Source organism: Pempheris klunzingeri, chromosome 1 (genome assembly GCF_042242105.1).
Source record: "Pempheris klunzingeri isolate RE-2024b chromosome 1, fPemKlu1.hap1, whole genome shotgun sequence".
NCBI lineage: Eukaryota > Metazoa > Chordata > Actinopteri > Acropomatiformes > Pempheridae > Pempheris > Pempheris klunzingeri.
The window spans coordinates 4,295,456-4,311,609 of record NC_092012.1 but is presented as its reverse complement, the minus strand read 5'-3'; the positions used below and the strand labels follow the sequence as shown (position 1 = coordinate 4,311,609).

The 16,154-nt window shown below is 44.7% G+C and overlaps 1 protein-coding gene across 1 annotated transcript in view; it reads right to left on the bottom strand.

The window, feature by feature from the left end:
- Positions 1-16,154, bottom strand: part of nav2a (neuron navigator 2a) — a 90,193-nt gene that overhangs the window by 47,832 nt on the left and 26,207 nt on the right. Inside the window, exons 5-10 of the mRNA XM_070837684.1 lie at positions 15,123-15,366; positions 12,391-12,524; positions 3,728-4,967; positions 2,000-2,109; positions 1,792-1,900; positions 72-503 (exon numbers count right to left, since the gene is read on the bottom strand). Coding sequence (XP_070693785.1) covers positions 72-503; positions 1,792-1,900; positions 2,000-2,109; positions 3,728-4,967; positions 12,391-12,524; positions 15,123-15,366 — 2,269 coding nt within the window. The remainder of the gene's footprint in view (positions 1-71; positions 504-1,791; positions 1,901-1,999; positions 2,110-3,727; positions 4,968-12,390; positions 12,525-15,122; positions 15,367-16,154) is intronic.

Genomic DNA, 16,154 nt, shown 5'->3' with positions numbered 1-16,154 from the left:
CGACTCACCGAATCAGTTAATCGACTGATTGTTGAGCATTAGCAATTTCCCTGTCAGTGTAATCCACTTACCCGCTTGGGACGTCATCAGTGCGCGTAGCGTTCTTGCTCAGCACGTCTCCATCGCTCATGTATCCAGTGACCTCCATGGAGATGCTGTCCAGGTCGCTGTCCTCTCCGGGTCTGTCTCCCAGCTCCACGCTGCAGAGGGCTCCTCCCCTGCCAGCCAGCTGCCGTCGGAGGTTCCCAGGGTACAGGTAGCGTCCTCCCTGGCCGCCGACCACCCGTCCGCCGTAACTGTTTCCCATAGAGGGGGCATCGCCCGCCTGCAGACGAGGACTGGACTGGCCCAGTCGCCATGACGACAGGGAGGGGCGGGAAGAAGTGAGGCTGAGGATGCTCCGGCCGCCTGCGCTGTTGTTGCTGCCACTGCTGCCACCGCCGCCTCCGCCGCCGCCACTGATGTCTGTGGTGATGCAGCCATCGAAGGTGGTTTCCAAGGTGCTGAGCAGAAAGAGAAGGAGACAGAGAGTCAAACTAATTGACAAGTAAGTTCTGAACAATTAAACATCCAAGAAACGTCATTTGCAGCAGTAGAAATAGCCATGGCACTGCTAAGAGAATAAGCTGAGCCGTGGGTGCAATGGGTGGCTTATTAGCTTGGGAGTGGACTCTCTTCTTGAAGTTTCATAGTTACAGCACAGATAAAGATTGTATGTAACTGTCTAATAGTGGAGACCACACATTTTTGGATTGTCTCCAAAACTAGATCACTTCTTTGTTGGCTCAAGGCTGATCTGTCCACCAAATTTCACAGACATCTGGTCAAAGATTGTTTATATATATACATATACACACAGACAGTATTTTTGGTATATATATATATATATATATATATATATAGTGCAGACAGAGTATAGTAGAGGCAAACAAACTAGTGGCGGCAGACTGTATCATCTCCACGGTAGACAGTCAGGTAGAAAATAAGAAAGAGAAAGCAGCATATAAGAAAAGAAAGCCTAAACTGAATCTAGACAGCTGGGTCAGCACTGAGAGGCAGGGCCACAGCAGAGGTCAAAATTCTGTGGGAGGGAACATGATTAGAGTTAAACCCGAATCAAAGACGACATGAAAGACATGCCCTGCGATCAAAGCACAAAAAAAAAAAATCCCTCAAAAGGAGGATGAGACAGCAACAAGGAAAAAAAAAAAGGTAATACCTGTAAGCCTAGACAGACACAGTCTGCTGACCATGAGGCAGTTCAGTCACTGACTCAAATCCCCAACAGTTAGCCTGATTTGACCTGTTTACCACTCAGCCGTGGCAGCCATTGTAAGGCGCTACACTTTGATGATCCCCAAACAGTAGAGTTCTGTTTTCCACTGCAACACACTTGTAAACGTCTTTACAGCAGCAGTGCTGAACTGAGAAGCTGAACATAAAGTGCTTTAGAAAAAATTACTTTCAGTTGCTATTTTGTTGCTTCATATTTGACCTACCATTCATTTTCCTTGTACTCTGTCTTAGTGTGTCGGCTAACATAGCTTTGCTTTACCAGTTAAAAAGGAAACATGAGACACACAGAGAACAAAACAACGTGTGCTGATGATTATTCTTGTTAAAATATCTAGTGTAATCACACTGCATGTCTTCTGTTAACCACAGTATGTACCTGTATGTATTTACCTGAGATGAGATCACACTTTTTGACATTTTACAAAGTTTGCTGGAAACAATAATAATATAATAAAGCTAAAAAGTGGGAGACTGATATATATTTTTTATTTTTACCTGTGTGAAACCTGAGTTCCTCTCAAGCTGGACATGGTCTCCTCCAGGTTTTGCCGAAGGTCTGCTATGTTTTTGACGGTACGCAACCGCCTCGTCTCTGGGTCTTCACCTGGGTGGGACAAGAAAGAAACAAGCTCAGGAATATCTACCAGCACAACAACACATTAATCTATAATGAGCAGAGACAGACTCTGTACTGAGAGCTCACCTGAAAGGTCCTCGATGGAGAGTTGGCTGGACTTGGTGAAGGGAACGTCTCCGCCTGTTCCTCCCGAGCCGGTCTCAGTGTTTGCTATTCCCTCGCCGTCTGTTTGAGATCTGGGAAAACAAATTGTTTGAGGGATCAAAGGAGGGTGTATCATCGATTCTGAATTACTGTGCATTTAGTGGGAAACTAATATTAAGCAAATTGTCACGAAAGAGGGATAAACCTGATTAAGAAGTAAATCTGCTGTGTTTCAAGTCTTGTGACCGAGGTCCAAAATGAACGCCAGCTAAGCCCCAAATACCAGTAAAGGTTGTCTTTGAAGGATAAATCAATATAGTTCACCCGCTGGACTAGCTGGTGCTTTAGAGACGGTGACGTTTGAATGCCTCGGTCACATACAGCCTTTGGTCTTTGTCTGATCCCAGACTTTGTCCTTGCTGACTGCAGCACACTCTCGCTCAGTGTGAGCCTATCAAAACCACTGACTCTTTCACTGCTCCACAAAAAATAACAACATCTAAACTTCTCTTTAACTTCTTGTTAACGGATGTAATATTAGTTAAAACCTATTTTAATGCACTGCCAATTTTTCTGACTATGTTGTGTCTGTTATTTCTGGCTAGTTTTTTTTCTTTTTAGTTTAAAAGTCCTCGGCAGGTGAGGTAAAAGTCCATTTGAACATTGATTTTAGATGATTTATTTCTTTAATTGTCTGTCAAACATACTCTTTCTGACAGGTGGAGGTGGTATAATCCTGCTGGTAATATTACCTGACAGGTATACACCAAAAAAAAGAAAGCTTATGAGTGCTGAGGATGGAGGGGGTTTTGGAGAGGAGGGTTGGTTAGCTACAGGTCAGGATGTACAGGGGGAGAAAGGGCAGCAGCACAGGAAGTGTCAGGAGGCTAATGAGTGGCTGTTAGAAAGGCCTCATTGAGAACGAGAGGGCCCTCCGCCCTTATCACACTGGGACAAGGACAGAGGTCAGAGGGACACAACATCCACACATATTTGCCCGGATAGATGTGCACACACATGAAGACAAAAGAGTCTGCACACACATATGAACACGCACAGATGTGACATTCCTCGTTAACAGTTAACAGATGGCTAGATTCACATTTTGCACTTCAGATGCTGTCAGAGAATAAAATGACAAATCTGTGATGACTTAAAAAATGTGGCCTGTGCAATCTTACCGCAGTTATATATACACAGGGTTATAGACCAATTTGTAGTTATTTAAAGGCTTAGATAATCAGGAGCAGCTTACCCAGAACTGTTATCACGACTCAACAAATACACTCCAGTAAACATCCGTCAACTTCGAATAGCAGTCACTGAAGAACTCAACCGTACCAACTCTGGAAAATGTGCTTTGTGTATGACTTTTAGTCAGAGCAAGATGGTTTTAGCAGTGTTTTATGAAGCCTGATCTTAACTGCTGTGTTGCAGCCAGCTTCCAGATATTTATGTTAAACCAATTATCAATGAAGCTCAAGTGATTCTGAATCGAGTAGTTCACAGATTCAGCTTTGCCTTCCTTCAACACTGTCGGACTCACAACGGTTAGTTTTTAAAAAAGAGATATCGAATTAACCAGATTCTTTTTTTATCCTCATTCTTCAATTACCACAAATGCAAACACACTTCAACAACTAACTAATGTGAAAGAGAAATACTAAATATGTAACAAATGCTTGGACACCCCGGTCTGTGTGATCTCACCTGTACATGAAAGGTGCGACGGTGGCCATGTTGGGGTGGCTGTGGTGCTGTTGAGTCTGAGGTAGCTGCACGCTGACCGTGTTGCTGGCTGTGCTTTGTGTAGTGCCTCCTCCTGCCACAGGGGCGGCGCTGGTCTTTCCCTCTGTGGAGGCCAGACTGGAGGTCGAGCTGGAGTGTCTGCTGTCCCTGTCTCTGTCTCTGTCCAGGGGGCCGCGGTGCATAGCGAGACCCCCTCCTAACCGCATGCTTCGAGGCCTCTCCCCCGTCTCCTTCACTGAGGAGGCTTTCCCCCCAACTCCTGGGGCTTTGCCTCCTGGCTTTGGTATTCCGCTGTGTGCAGGGGTGGAACTCTCCTTTTTGGCCACTTTACCCCCCTTGGGAATGAAGCTGGTGATTTTAGAGGTCCTTTTACTTGAGCTGTCTGTGTCCACAGCGATGGGTGCTGCTTCCTCCTTAGGCTCCTCACCCCTGAGCTCTGACCTGTCAGGGACGGAGATGCGTTTCCCCACCTCCTTCCCTTTCTCTTTCCCCCTGTCCTTGTCCTTGTCTTTCTCTGTGCTTTTGACAGAGCTCTTCTTGGCAGTCAAAGCTCTGCTGAAAGTGCGCTGGGCAATGCCCCTCAGGGCGATTTTGGGGCTGCTGGCGGTTGTGGAGACGGTAGTGCCCGCTGAGGGAGCCGCTCCATAGGCTGTCCCGTTGCTGGTCCCGTTCATTCCTGGCCGGACGTTGCCATCGTCTTCCTCCAGGGGGTCAGTGTTGGATCCAGTCTCGGCTCGCTCCACCTGTCCCGCTCCAAGCTGCCTGGAAAGGGCAACGTTGTCAGGCTGGGCCCCTACTCCATTAGAGGAGGCCGATGATTTGGAGCCTCCTTTGCTGTTGAAGAGCTTAAGCTTCTCCAGCATTGACTTCTGAGCGGCAGCCTTAGGAGGAGCTTCACTCGCCAGGGCAGCCTTGCAGGAGGCATCCTTCTCCTGCTTGGTAGACTGCATGGCAGACGAGGGGGTGCTGGTGGAGGAGGGAGAAGGAGAGATGTGCTTGGAGCTCATGGACTTGCTCCTCCAGGGTTTGCTGTTGCTGTTGGGCTGGGGAATGGCTGTGGAAGAGGAAGATGATGAAGATGTGGGAGGAATCAGGGCGGAGGTAGCGCTGGGGATGCTGGTGGAGGAGCTGATGGTTACTGCAGATGACGGAGCATGCTCAGTCATCACCGAAGGCGTTGAGGTCATGCCCTCTGAGGAATCTGCACCAGAAAAGAGACATTTTATTAAACAATGAGATAGGAAGGTACAGATGAGGAGGAGAAGTCAAGCACAGGGAGGATCAGGGGGGAGGGAGGAGAAACCACATGCTGAGGGTGAGTCTTCTTTGACCCCACACAAAGTGGCCATATAAGGGCCGGGAGGTGGCCTGTGTTGATACAGCCAAACGTGCCATTACTTTCCTTCGGGCTAGCCACCAAAACTGTTAAAAACCCTTTAGCACTAACAATGAGAGGAGCCCATCGCAAACTGTTTATAAAAACAATGAGGAGCAGGCTCAAGTGCTTTTAAGTGTTGCCAAGCAGGCTGAATCAAGAAGCACTGCTGCTGCACTTATAAGGCTTGGACTTATATGGACTGCTCTTGGTCAGCGTCCCTTTGCTTTACAAAGAAACACTGTGTCTGGTTGCATCTGGTTACACGTACTCCCTTGTAAAGTCATAAACAGGATAAAAACACAGTTTAACTTGGAAACAAACAGAACAGAAAGTCAATTTTTGCCGCGTAAACATGCTCCAAGAAAACCACTGTTAAAGATTTAGCACCCAAAAAGAAATTGGCTGGATCGGTGTGCAACAAGTGACTCAGCAGCATCTCAACAAGCAAACTTACCACAAAATGAAGGAGCAAGAGCTGAGAGAGCTGAATTCCCTGGTGTAAGTCACAGTGAGGACTAGAGTGTGATTTGGGCTGCTGAGGTTGTCAGTGTGGTGCTACCGGCAGCACAGAGCTCAGACCAGTAACATTTGAATATTCAAACACCAACGGCCAGTGAGAGAGAGGGCCTGTGCAGGGAGGCCTGGGTGGAATTAATCATAACAGGTCTGTAGCAACATATCCTACACACACACACACACACACACACACACACACAAAGACTCATATTTATTCCAAGTCACTGCTGCTGCTGTGCCTTCTCATACAGCTGTAGTCACCTTAGACGTTAGGTTCTCAATACATCGCAAAAAAACAGCTTCATCTAAAAAAAAAACGATTGTTTTGTTAATTATTGATCCTTAAAAGTCTTTTCCTGGTCTTATCTTATACAAGTGACAACACGTTTCAAACTGTTTCCAATATGTTTATATTGATGCTGTTGTTCTGGTGCTGTTTCTTCGGTTCTCTCACTTTGCATTTTAAACAATTAATAAATAAACAGTTAGATTTGATATTTTTGAAAGCATTCTTACTTTACAGCATTTCTTTAAAGTGAAACAGGAGTACGGTTTTTTGGTTCTTTCAAACTTTTTCCCAATACATATCAACCTGTTTCAAGAATTTTCAATAAATCTCACTTCATTTGAAGTATTTGGAAGAAAATAAAGACTTTTGGTGCTCAGTTGTATTTGAAAATGACTAAAGATGGTGCACATAGAAGCATTCTGTCTTTCCATTGGTGCACTTAGGAAAATAATCATCATCTCTCAGAGGACTCATTTTGTTATGCGTGAGGTTTTGTTTAATTCGTGCTACCTACATGCATTTCACATTGATATTTTATTCATATGGTCTCATTACGCCAGCATTTACGTGGAGTATTAAACTTTCGACCTGCTTGTTTACTCCGTTCTCATCTGGCTCTCCACATTATTTCATTTTTACAGCGTCTTTCACGCCCTAATTGGAAATAGACACTCGCCGCCTTTCCTCTCTCCCCCTGTTTAGCATTTAGTGAGAGCAGCCTGAAACAATGCAGCCATTAGGAAGTGGTTAGAGCCCAATTAGCCGTGCTAGCAGTTAGCAATCAGAAAAGTGGGTCAGGTTGCTAATAGCTGGCTTCCTATTGGAGGTGGCTGAATGAGAGGGGGACCTGCTGTGATTATGGAGCAGGCAGAGAGAATAAGCGGACTGGCACTGCAGGTTTGGGATGAGTGAAGCTTTGATGCGGGCCAGCAGGACGATTTGTGCTGTCCGTGAATGGGGTCAGCTTGGATTTCGGGTCAGAAAGGAACAGGAAAAAAAGGCAGGACATGGAGAGGCCCCTGACACTGGGACAGCTGGTCGCTGTCATGACTGGACCCAGTGATCGGGGCTGACACGCTCCAGTTAGGTTGCCAAGGGTGAAGGACAGTGGTCAATCTTCAACATGTTGGGTCAGAAGTGACACTAGAGGGATGGACTTGGACAAGGTTGCATCATAAACCCAAAAAAGTTGAACCTGCTAATTTCTAAAGTACGAACTGGCCACAAGATAAGGTCAAGATTCCATTTTTGGAAGAAAAAGCAAAGTTCACACTTACAGTTTCACAGTTAATAGGTAATTACTATTCTGATTATAAAGTGTCACTATAGATCAATCTGGATTCTCTCTTGCCTTCAGCCTTTAATTATGAGCACAAAACGCGCTTAAGGAAGCACTTTCCCTTTAAAGTAAACGCAGAGTAGTCTTAACATGCCCTAAGAATGGGTCACTGACCTAATGACCCTGTGCAGCCTTGGGCCAAATCCTGGAATTAAACTGCACGCTGCCCCTCTGGTTGAGCTATCTGCACGAGGAAACATGTTGAAAGAATTTAAGTGTTTACAGCTCAACTACTTAATTATAGCAGTCATTAGAGAATAAAATCAAGAGCAGAAAATGACAGTGGAGCACCCAAAGGGGAAAGGATCACAGACCACCACCACGCTTCCTGTCTGCATTAAAATCCCGTCTCACCCTCTCTGACTCTGTCTCGGGAACGGTCCAGCTTGCTACTCCTCTCAGAGCCCTCTGATAGCATCAAGGCATTTTGGGAAATCAGCCGAAGTGGACCCAAAGCTCTGTTCATGGATCATCACACTCATGTGTCTGTGCATGTGCCCCTGTGTGTTAATGCCTGTCCACAGCTGAGGAAAACCATGAAATTTCACACAAGTGTCAACATTTCTCTGTCTGTGGGCGCACATGTCTGTGCGTGCATGTCAAGTTTAGGAGAGAGGGGGATGTTTGTTCTTCTCAGCAACTTCAAATGCTTTGATCTCTACGCAGTTGAAGGACCGGCGACTAGAGCAAGCACACTCTGCAGAGCAGTGTGACCACTTGCACACGAAAAATAAGCAGTAAATGCATTACAGGCAGAGTCGGCTGACACTGTTTAGACATCACAAGCCCCCGAACCCCTCTCATGGCCGCACTGGTCACAAGACATTAAGCTAAACCTTTTCAGTCAGTCAACGACCAAATTGCTGACCTGAAAATGCCCTATTTAAACACAAGTCACCTACATATAGCGAGACTGAAAACATGTTTGTGCTTTAAAGCCCACGGAGCCGAGAAGATTTCTCACATGTGCTGCACAGAGAAAGCATTGTGACAACAGCTCTCCCTGATTGGTCTGCTCCATTTCATTTACTCACACCTTCACAGACATTTAATTTGTAAAATCCGCACAAATTATATCAGACTGGCACAAAGTTTGAAGCTGCAGGTGTTTGCTTACTCATCATGTTCTGATTTCAGAAGCCTGCATTCTCTCACTCTCTCTTTCTCTCTCTCTCTCCTCAGTCATTGTACTCCAAAAAGTGAGAGGGACAGCCGGCTTTTGTGTGGAGACTGAAACTTTTTAAAGTTTCTCCACATGAATACACTCAAACAGTGACGCTACAGCTCATCAGAGGGCTATTCATTCGGCAAGGGCAGTCACACACACACACACACACACACAGAAACACACCGCCAACAGATGCGTGCACATACACAAACACACAGCCAACCACAGGTGCCCCCTGCTCTCTATGTCTCTCTGTCTCTCTGCTCTGTGTCTCTCTCTGGACACCCAGACGCTGTCGCTTTGTGTTAACGAAGAGCAGAAGAGAAGATTCAGGTCTGTTTCCTTACTGTACAGCCGTGCAGTAGCACGAGTCTATTCTGGTGTCACAGCCATTGACACAGAGCAGATCTGCCCTCACAATAGCTGCAGGTGTCTCTCTGACCATCTGAACCTGCAGCAACACCATCTCAGAGCGCGCATGTGTAACATAATGTGCAGCATAGAAGTCCCAATCTGCATTTTTGACAGATGCTGTAAGATTTTTTTATGACTTCTTGGAAAAAAAGGAAATTCTAAAACAATGTCAATAGCAACACGTTGGCTAATATGATGACCAATATCCCTACAACCCCATTACTTTTTTAAATTCAAATTCTTCACTGAAAAGTACAGAAAAAAGACTGTTTTCTACTTTCTGCAGCATCACAAATACACAAACGTCTAGCAGATACAACAACAAACCAGCAAACCTGACCAAATATGTGACCACACTTTCAAAGGTTTAATGCAAAATTCAAATTCAACCTGCCGCCTATCTACCTCCATAACCCAGCTCAAGGTGATCTACAAGTGCATGCTGACAAACCTCATGGGTGCTGCAGACGTCCAGGAGAGAAAGAAGGAAAGGGTAGGATGAGATGAGATGAGATGGACAGGAGAGGAGGGAAGAGTCCCAAACCATGACCAGCCATCCAGAGAGTGCAGGAGAGAGAGTAGGAGTGTGGTGTAGGGCTATAGCACAGGGGAGGGGTTTGGCAGCATGTCAACAACTGGGGAAAATGAGGGGGGTGGGGGGTCGACAAGCAATTCTCATCCTACCTGCTGCTAATCACATGGCCTGCTACCCTCTAACTTATAAACACACACAATGCCAGGAAGTCTCTATTAACTTTGTCAGTGTAAACTGTTTTTTTTTGACTAAGTTGGTCTGATTCCTATATGAAACCTTGCTGACTTAATGTGAAATGAATTGCCACACCTTCACTGAGTATTACAGCTTAAAGGTGCAGATTGCAACCAACTGAATACCTCTCATCACTTCAACCACCAAATTCAAGCTGCCTCTTAAATGAAAAAACGCAAAAGGCCCTGTTTGTCCATTCTGGGCTACTGTAGAAACATGACGCTCAGTGGAATAGGACCTGCTCCCTATGGAGACATAAAGTGCTCATTCTAAGCTAACAAAAGCACAACAGTTCTTAGTTTCAGGTGATTATACACTACTGAAAACATAATTATGAAAATTATATTCCATTTCTGCCAGTAGATCCCCCTGAATCCACTGCACTGCTGTCCACTAGAAGCTCCTCCATCTCCATCGGAGCCACACATCAGACAAAGTGTCCCACAGTGCAGCTCAGTGTTGGCCCCAGTTAATTTGTCACCGTTTAAACATAGACAACACTCTCTCTCTTTCTCTCTCTCACACTCACGCATACTGTCTTTCTCTGGATGTCTCTCTCGCTCTGCCTCTCTCTCTATGGGCGGTCGGGATTCTCTGTCTAATGCAGGGTAATGAGTTTAGACTGTGAACACTAACATAGTCTATATAAAGCCTTGGCCCGCTGAGTTGTGACAGAAGCTATTTCAACACTGGTCTAACTAAATACACTGCCAAACACTCAGTTTGTGTGCTGCAGAACACTAACACTGGGTAGCACAAGTTAAACTGGGTCAGAGCAGTTTGGAGTAAACGTGTGAGAGCACAGTTCTGACTATAATGCAAACATACACCAGCGAGCAGGTCTGTTCTTGATTCTTAAACAGTAAATGGAAATGAACTGGTGAACTGTTTACTCCTACACTAGTCGTACTTCTCTCTGTTTAAATGATGCTGCCTTGTGTTAAAGTTGCTGAGAGTCGCTATTTAACTTCAGGTTCTCGCATCATAAATACATAAAACAACTTAACGTAACTACAATCCCCACGGGAGCAGTTTTTTCATTCACCAGGCTTGATATTCTAGTCGTGTATATGTCGCTTACAGTCAACACAAGTCTCACACAGCAGTTTACATTTTTCCCTTTTCAGATTCTATGTCAATTGTTTGACCAATGTAATTCCTACTGTGCAGTGCTTAAAAACAGTGCTAGAGCCAATTCATGCCTCTGAATGGCTCCAGAGCAACAATTGTAGTATTTATTCACAATACCAAACCAAAAAAACTTAATTTCTCAGAATAAAATAATAAAGTGAAATAATATAATATGTAATAATAATAATATTTAGAATATTTAACGATAATTCTTTAGGATAATTCAAGTGGATTGTTTTAATTCACCATACAGGAAGAGGGTGCTGTTCTTCCAGAATACATTTTACGTTTACAGGATTTCTAGTGACGGCATAGTGACATTAACATTCGCTCCTTAATAAACACAAAGAAAACAAGGAAGTTGTTTTCTGGTGGAAATAACATGAGCTTTGTTGCCACCTTTGAGCAAAATCTCAAAGAAATTCACAAACAGAGCCATAAATGCCCTGAACAGTAGTGCGGTAAACTCCCTCTGTAGCTACAGTAACCTCCCCATCTGTGGGCACGAACAGAGTGTGTGTACAGCAGCCCAGTGGAGGTCATGATAACATCTCAACACTTACTCCAATAACTCACAGCTTGTCAGCTCACCTTTTACACTGTGACGTGTCCAGTTACTGTGAATGTCCTTAAAACAGTAACTGGACACAGGTTCAAAGGCAGAACTTTTCACTGAGGCTGCAGTCAGAGAGTACATTTACTCCAGCATCCAACAACTGAATGTGTGTTATAGCCTGTAACAAGCAGGGCTCTAAACAAATCGATAATGAACACTCTCCACCTGTGATGTGCAGTATAAATGCTGAGAATTAACTGAATTACCCACGACCTTGCTGAGCATCAAAGAAAACCATTTACTCACTTAAAGACTTGATTTTATGCTCATGTATTCTTTGTTGTTTCAGCGGTGAACGCTGACGGCTACTCATTGTTTTCTGGCACAGTTTTTAGCAGCCTACTTTCTCTTGGCCTCAAAGCAACAGAGCTCACTAGTATTTTAAACTACAATAACAAAAAGCACCCTGGGGAGGCACAATTCACCTTAAACAGCCACCACAATAACATTAACATCAAAAGCTGCAAGGTTAATGTCTCTTTTTTAACTCTCTCTCATTTACACACACACACACACACACACAAATCCATGTATTTCTGCACTTGTGAGGACCCTGATTGACATAACACAGTACTATGCTTCTCATCCTAACCTTAACCTTGATCACAACTAAATGCCAAGTCCCACCACCTTCCCTAATCCTAATTCTAAGACTAAGACTAATCTTGAAAAGTCATAACCTTAAACAGTCCTTTGAAGTTGTGAGGACCAATCAAAATGTCCACACTTCACAAACATATTGGCACTCCGTTGGTTAAAAATGTCTTCAGGTCCTCAGTATGTAGCAAGAATGAACTAACAAACACACACACACACACACACACACACAAACACACACACACACACACTTTTGGCCCTGGTTGGCTGTAAATACCATTATTGTAACATTGAGATAGCCTTGACTTTTAAAATAGTAAATGCTGCACTGCTGTAGAATTAAAAAGTGTGAGTTTGTGTGTGTGTGTGTGTGTGTGTTTGTGTGTGTGTGTGTGTGCGTGACCTACCTTTGTTCAGGTGTGAGTTGGCTTTGGTCTTGTCACTGAAGCCCTGGCTGCGTCGGTTCCCAGCAGCACTGACCGAGCCTCTTGGAGGGATGTCACTGCCAGCAGTGGACACCCTCGCTGAGGGGCCGGGAAGTCTGATAGAGAGAGAGAGTGAGCGAGAGCGAAGCAAAGAAGAGACAGGAATGAAAGGGGGCATAAACAGGGCAGACAGTGAGTTTGTTTATGACAGCGGCTGAAGGAAAGAGTTTACGTGAGACCTCAAAGCCTTTGTCTCACACACTGAAGGAACAAATTCAGTTAGCACAGGTTTAGAACATATTCTGGATATAGGGAGCCTGCAAAAGATGATGGCCGCTTTTAATCATCCCACACACGCATAAATGTGGGAGAATGTTCAGCTTGTGGCAAAGGAAGTTAATGTTCCTCCCATCATCAACATCCAGAGTGTTACTGAATTCACGATGTACACTTTTTTTGACCTGCTTTTTATTGATTTCCTGGGGGAAGAGTTCTCCTTTTGCCCTCCTGCTCGGCTGCAAGGTCGAGTCTACCACAAATCGATGTCTGGACTAACCACTCAGGCATCCTGCTGCTGAGATCTCCGTGCTTTGTACTATTTTAGGCAGGTCTTGGTGAATGTTCCCAAGATACATGTTTATGGTCATAAAGCCTGTGGCTTGGCTAACAAGATAAACACCGTTTAATAGAAGTAAATTCAGCAATTGTTTGGTTTTCTTGCAGCTCTGCTTGGCCCCACCTCCCTATATACACCTACGGTAATCTCATGGAGACAGATGAGCTCACAGCAGCGTGGACACATCTGAATGGGGTTCGACAGGCTGACAGAGTGCAGGTCCCGGGGGGGGAGGGGGGGGACTGTGAGATCGGCAGCCTCAGATTACATGTCTTGCTCCTTTATTTCTCTGCATGGATTAGACAAATATACTGGCCACGGATAAGCCTTGGTGAAATTTATGACACCTTGACTCCACATTGTGAGCAGATCTGTAGCCTTTGGTGAGGCCTGCGAGCCAAGCTGTAATCTAACCAGGCAGTGCCACACAGACTGCTAATTAAATGCTAATTCACCGGTGGCGACATCATCATCACAGACATCATCATCCTGGGACTGCAAGGCAGATGCTGATAAGCAGATTACAGCTCTATCTCTCTCTCAGCTCCCATATACATTATAGAAACTCTCATTTCCGGGATGCCATTCACTTTTGCTGGCCATTGTTTATCTAACCATACCACCTCATTTAGTCGAGAGTGGCCTCAGATCATTTGGCTTTCTATTATGGCAGGACCAGTCTTCCCCACACTGGACTGGCTGCGTATATAGCAGGAATATAAAATATTTCACCAGCACCTGACTGAATTATATGGATACACAAAGGATTTGCCCAATTCTAGTGCAAATATTATCTGAAGTTGAGGTAAATTTACTTATTTAGGGCATTTATTTTGAACATTTTTAATGAAATAAAGGACTGTCTGTTGGTGTAAATGGCGATATTTCTCATGTGATTTTGCTCATTAACAAAAAATATATAAAACAGGCCTTTCATTGCAATATTTGCAAATAACGGCAAGTTATATAAACCTTTCACTTTTTTAAAATCCATTAAAAGTTTAATTTACAGTCAGATACATGCGTGCGTGCAGGTGAGTTTGAGGAAATCTTCATAGCTTCTGACTGGGACCTTCAAAAAGAGTTGCCATGTGTTGTTTGGGTGGAGAGCACCATCCTGTAGTTACACATGCTGACCAGAAGGTGGAGCTATTGCATTGCTGTGGAGAGGAGCTGGTGTGGAGCAGGTGCAATGCAAACAGAATCTGGGATGGGCAGCATGCAAAACCACATCCTAAATCCAATTTCAAGGTGCATCATCACATAATACGGTACTGCATGCTAAAAAAGGAGGCAAACGTGAACGCAAAAAGACTTTGGAGGATCACAGCAAACCCAAACAGAAGATACATTTGAACAACATATTGGCATATTACAGACACACTGGAGACACAGATTCCTTCTGTGTTAATTATTAATGTCACATTATATGGGGGATGTGCTTGTCAAGCAAACCCCCACGCACACAAGCACACACACACTTACTTAAGGGTTATCTAAAGGTCTTTCACAGTCCATTTAGCAGGCTTGCCAAATGAGGCGCGCTGCCAGACAGACAGGGACATCCGAATATGGAGCCTGGAGCTTTAGCTCCTATCTGCTCAACACTACCACTCATGCATATTAGATAGTGCTCGTAGTAGAGATTGCCCTTAACCACAGACAAAGCAACAACACGAAACTCATTAAAGTACAAAAGAAATGTTATCCTTGATTAGGGGCAATTTCTACCTTCCTATTTCCAGGAATGGGACAGGACAGGAGGTGTGGTGGAGGAAAGAGAGGGAGGAGCTAGAAAACAGAAAGGCAGGAGAAGCTGACCTAGAGGTCTTTTTCTGACCAAGGGAAAACTTGAGTAGTTTACTCTGAGACCCATCCCTAGAGGAGAAGAGAAGAGAGATATGGAAGAGGACAGAGGCAGAAAGGTCAGGCTTATAGTTATAAATGACAGGAAGTGCGAACAGGAAGATCGAGATGACAAATGATGGATTAGAACCGCAGAAACAGCAGGAAAGTGAAGAATACAGCACAAACCCATTCACCCGGGGTTACGTTCCTAATATTTCCAGTTTGCAGTGTTTGCAGGAAAGAGCCTCACCTGGACTGCATCTCGGCCTGTGCTGCTTTCTGGGCTGAAGAGGCAGGAGTCCCATGCGGAGAGTGGCTGAGCTGTGCCGGGGCGCTGCTCTGCTGGCTCAGGGGCGGGTGGGTGCTCTGGGACTGAGCGGCGGATGAGAGAGAGGGCTGGGAGTTCTGCCGCTGGGCCTGCTGCTGCTGCTGTTTGTAGCGGGACAAGCTAAAGAAGAGGCCGAGGATGGCTTTCAGATTACCATTTCGAATCTCTGTGGGACAGGGAGAAAGACGGTGTGGAATATTAAAAATGGAGAGGCAGATGAGGTGAAGAAGGAAAGAGGCAAAATGTAGATGAAGGCAAAAGTGATTATGAAAGTTGAAGAGAAATTCTGTTACTTAAACCGTAAAAAAAAGACCGCTGCAGGGCTGTTCTGTGCTCAGAACCAAAGCTTTTTAGCAAGGCTTACTCCTATTTAGTATCTCAGGCAAAAAGTCCTCCTTTATCCCTCTACATGTAAAGCCAGCATTGTAATCCCAATGAAATCAGATGAGACAGAGAAGTGTTTGTGGCCAAAATCAAACTGTACATCTGATTAACGGTCACAAAAGAACTTCACCTTCTCTCTCTCTCTCTCTCTCTCTCTCTCTTATTGTTTAGAAGAACATGTATGCCATAACCTAACTGATCTTGGCATCTTCATCTGGCACTGATGCAATCAAGTGAACACACCTCGACTTTCCTGCAAAGCTGTATTCAGCATCAGCCTTAAGAAATAACAAATATAAACAGATTTGCTGACTACTGTTGGTTTTAGCTCTCCAATCCATTTGACTTGCATGTTGTTGGACTGCAAGAGGAAGGTCACCAGAAAATCCTTGAAGAGCATGTCCTCCTTACAGAACAGAGAAGTGACCCAATGTCTTTCTTGCTGTCCACAGATTCCCTGTTCTGCCTACTGTCAACAACACTCTTACTATTTGCGACATGACTGTTGTTCCTAGGTTATAATGTGAGCCATCATCAATCTTCTTTGGAAATAGACTCCATTTAAACACT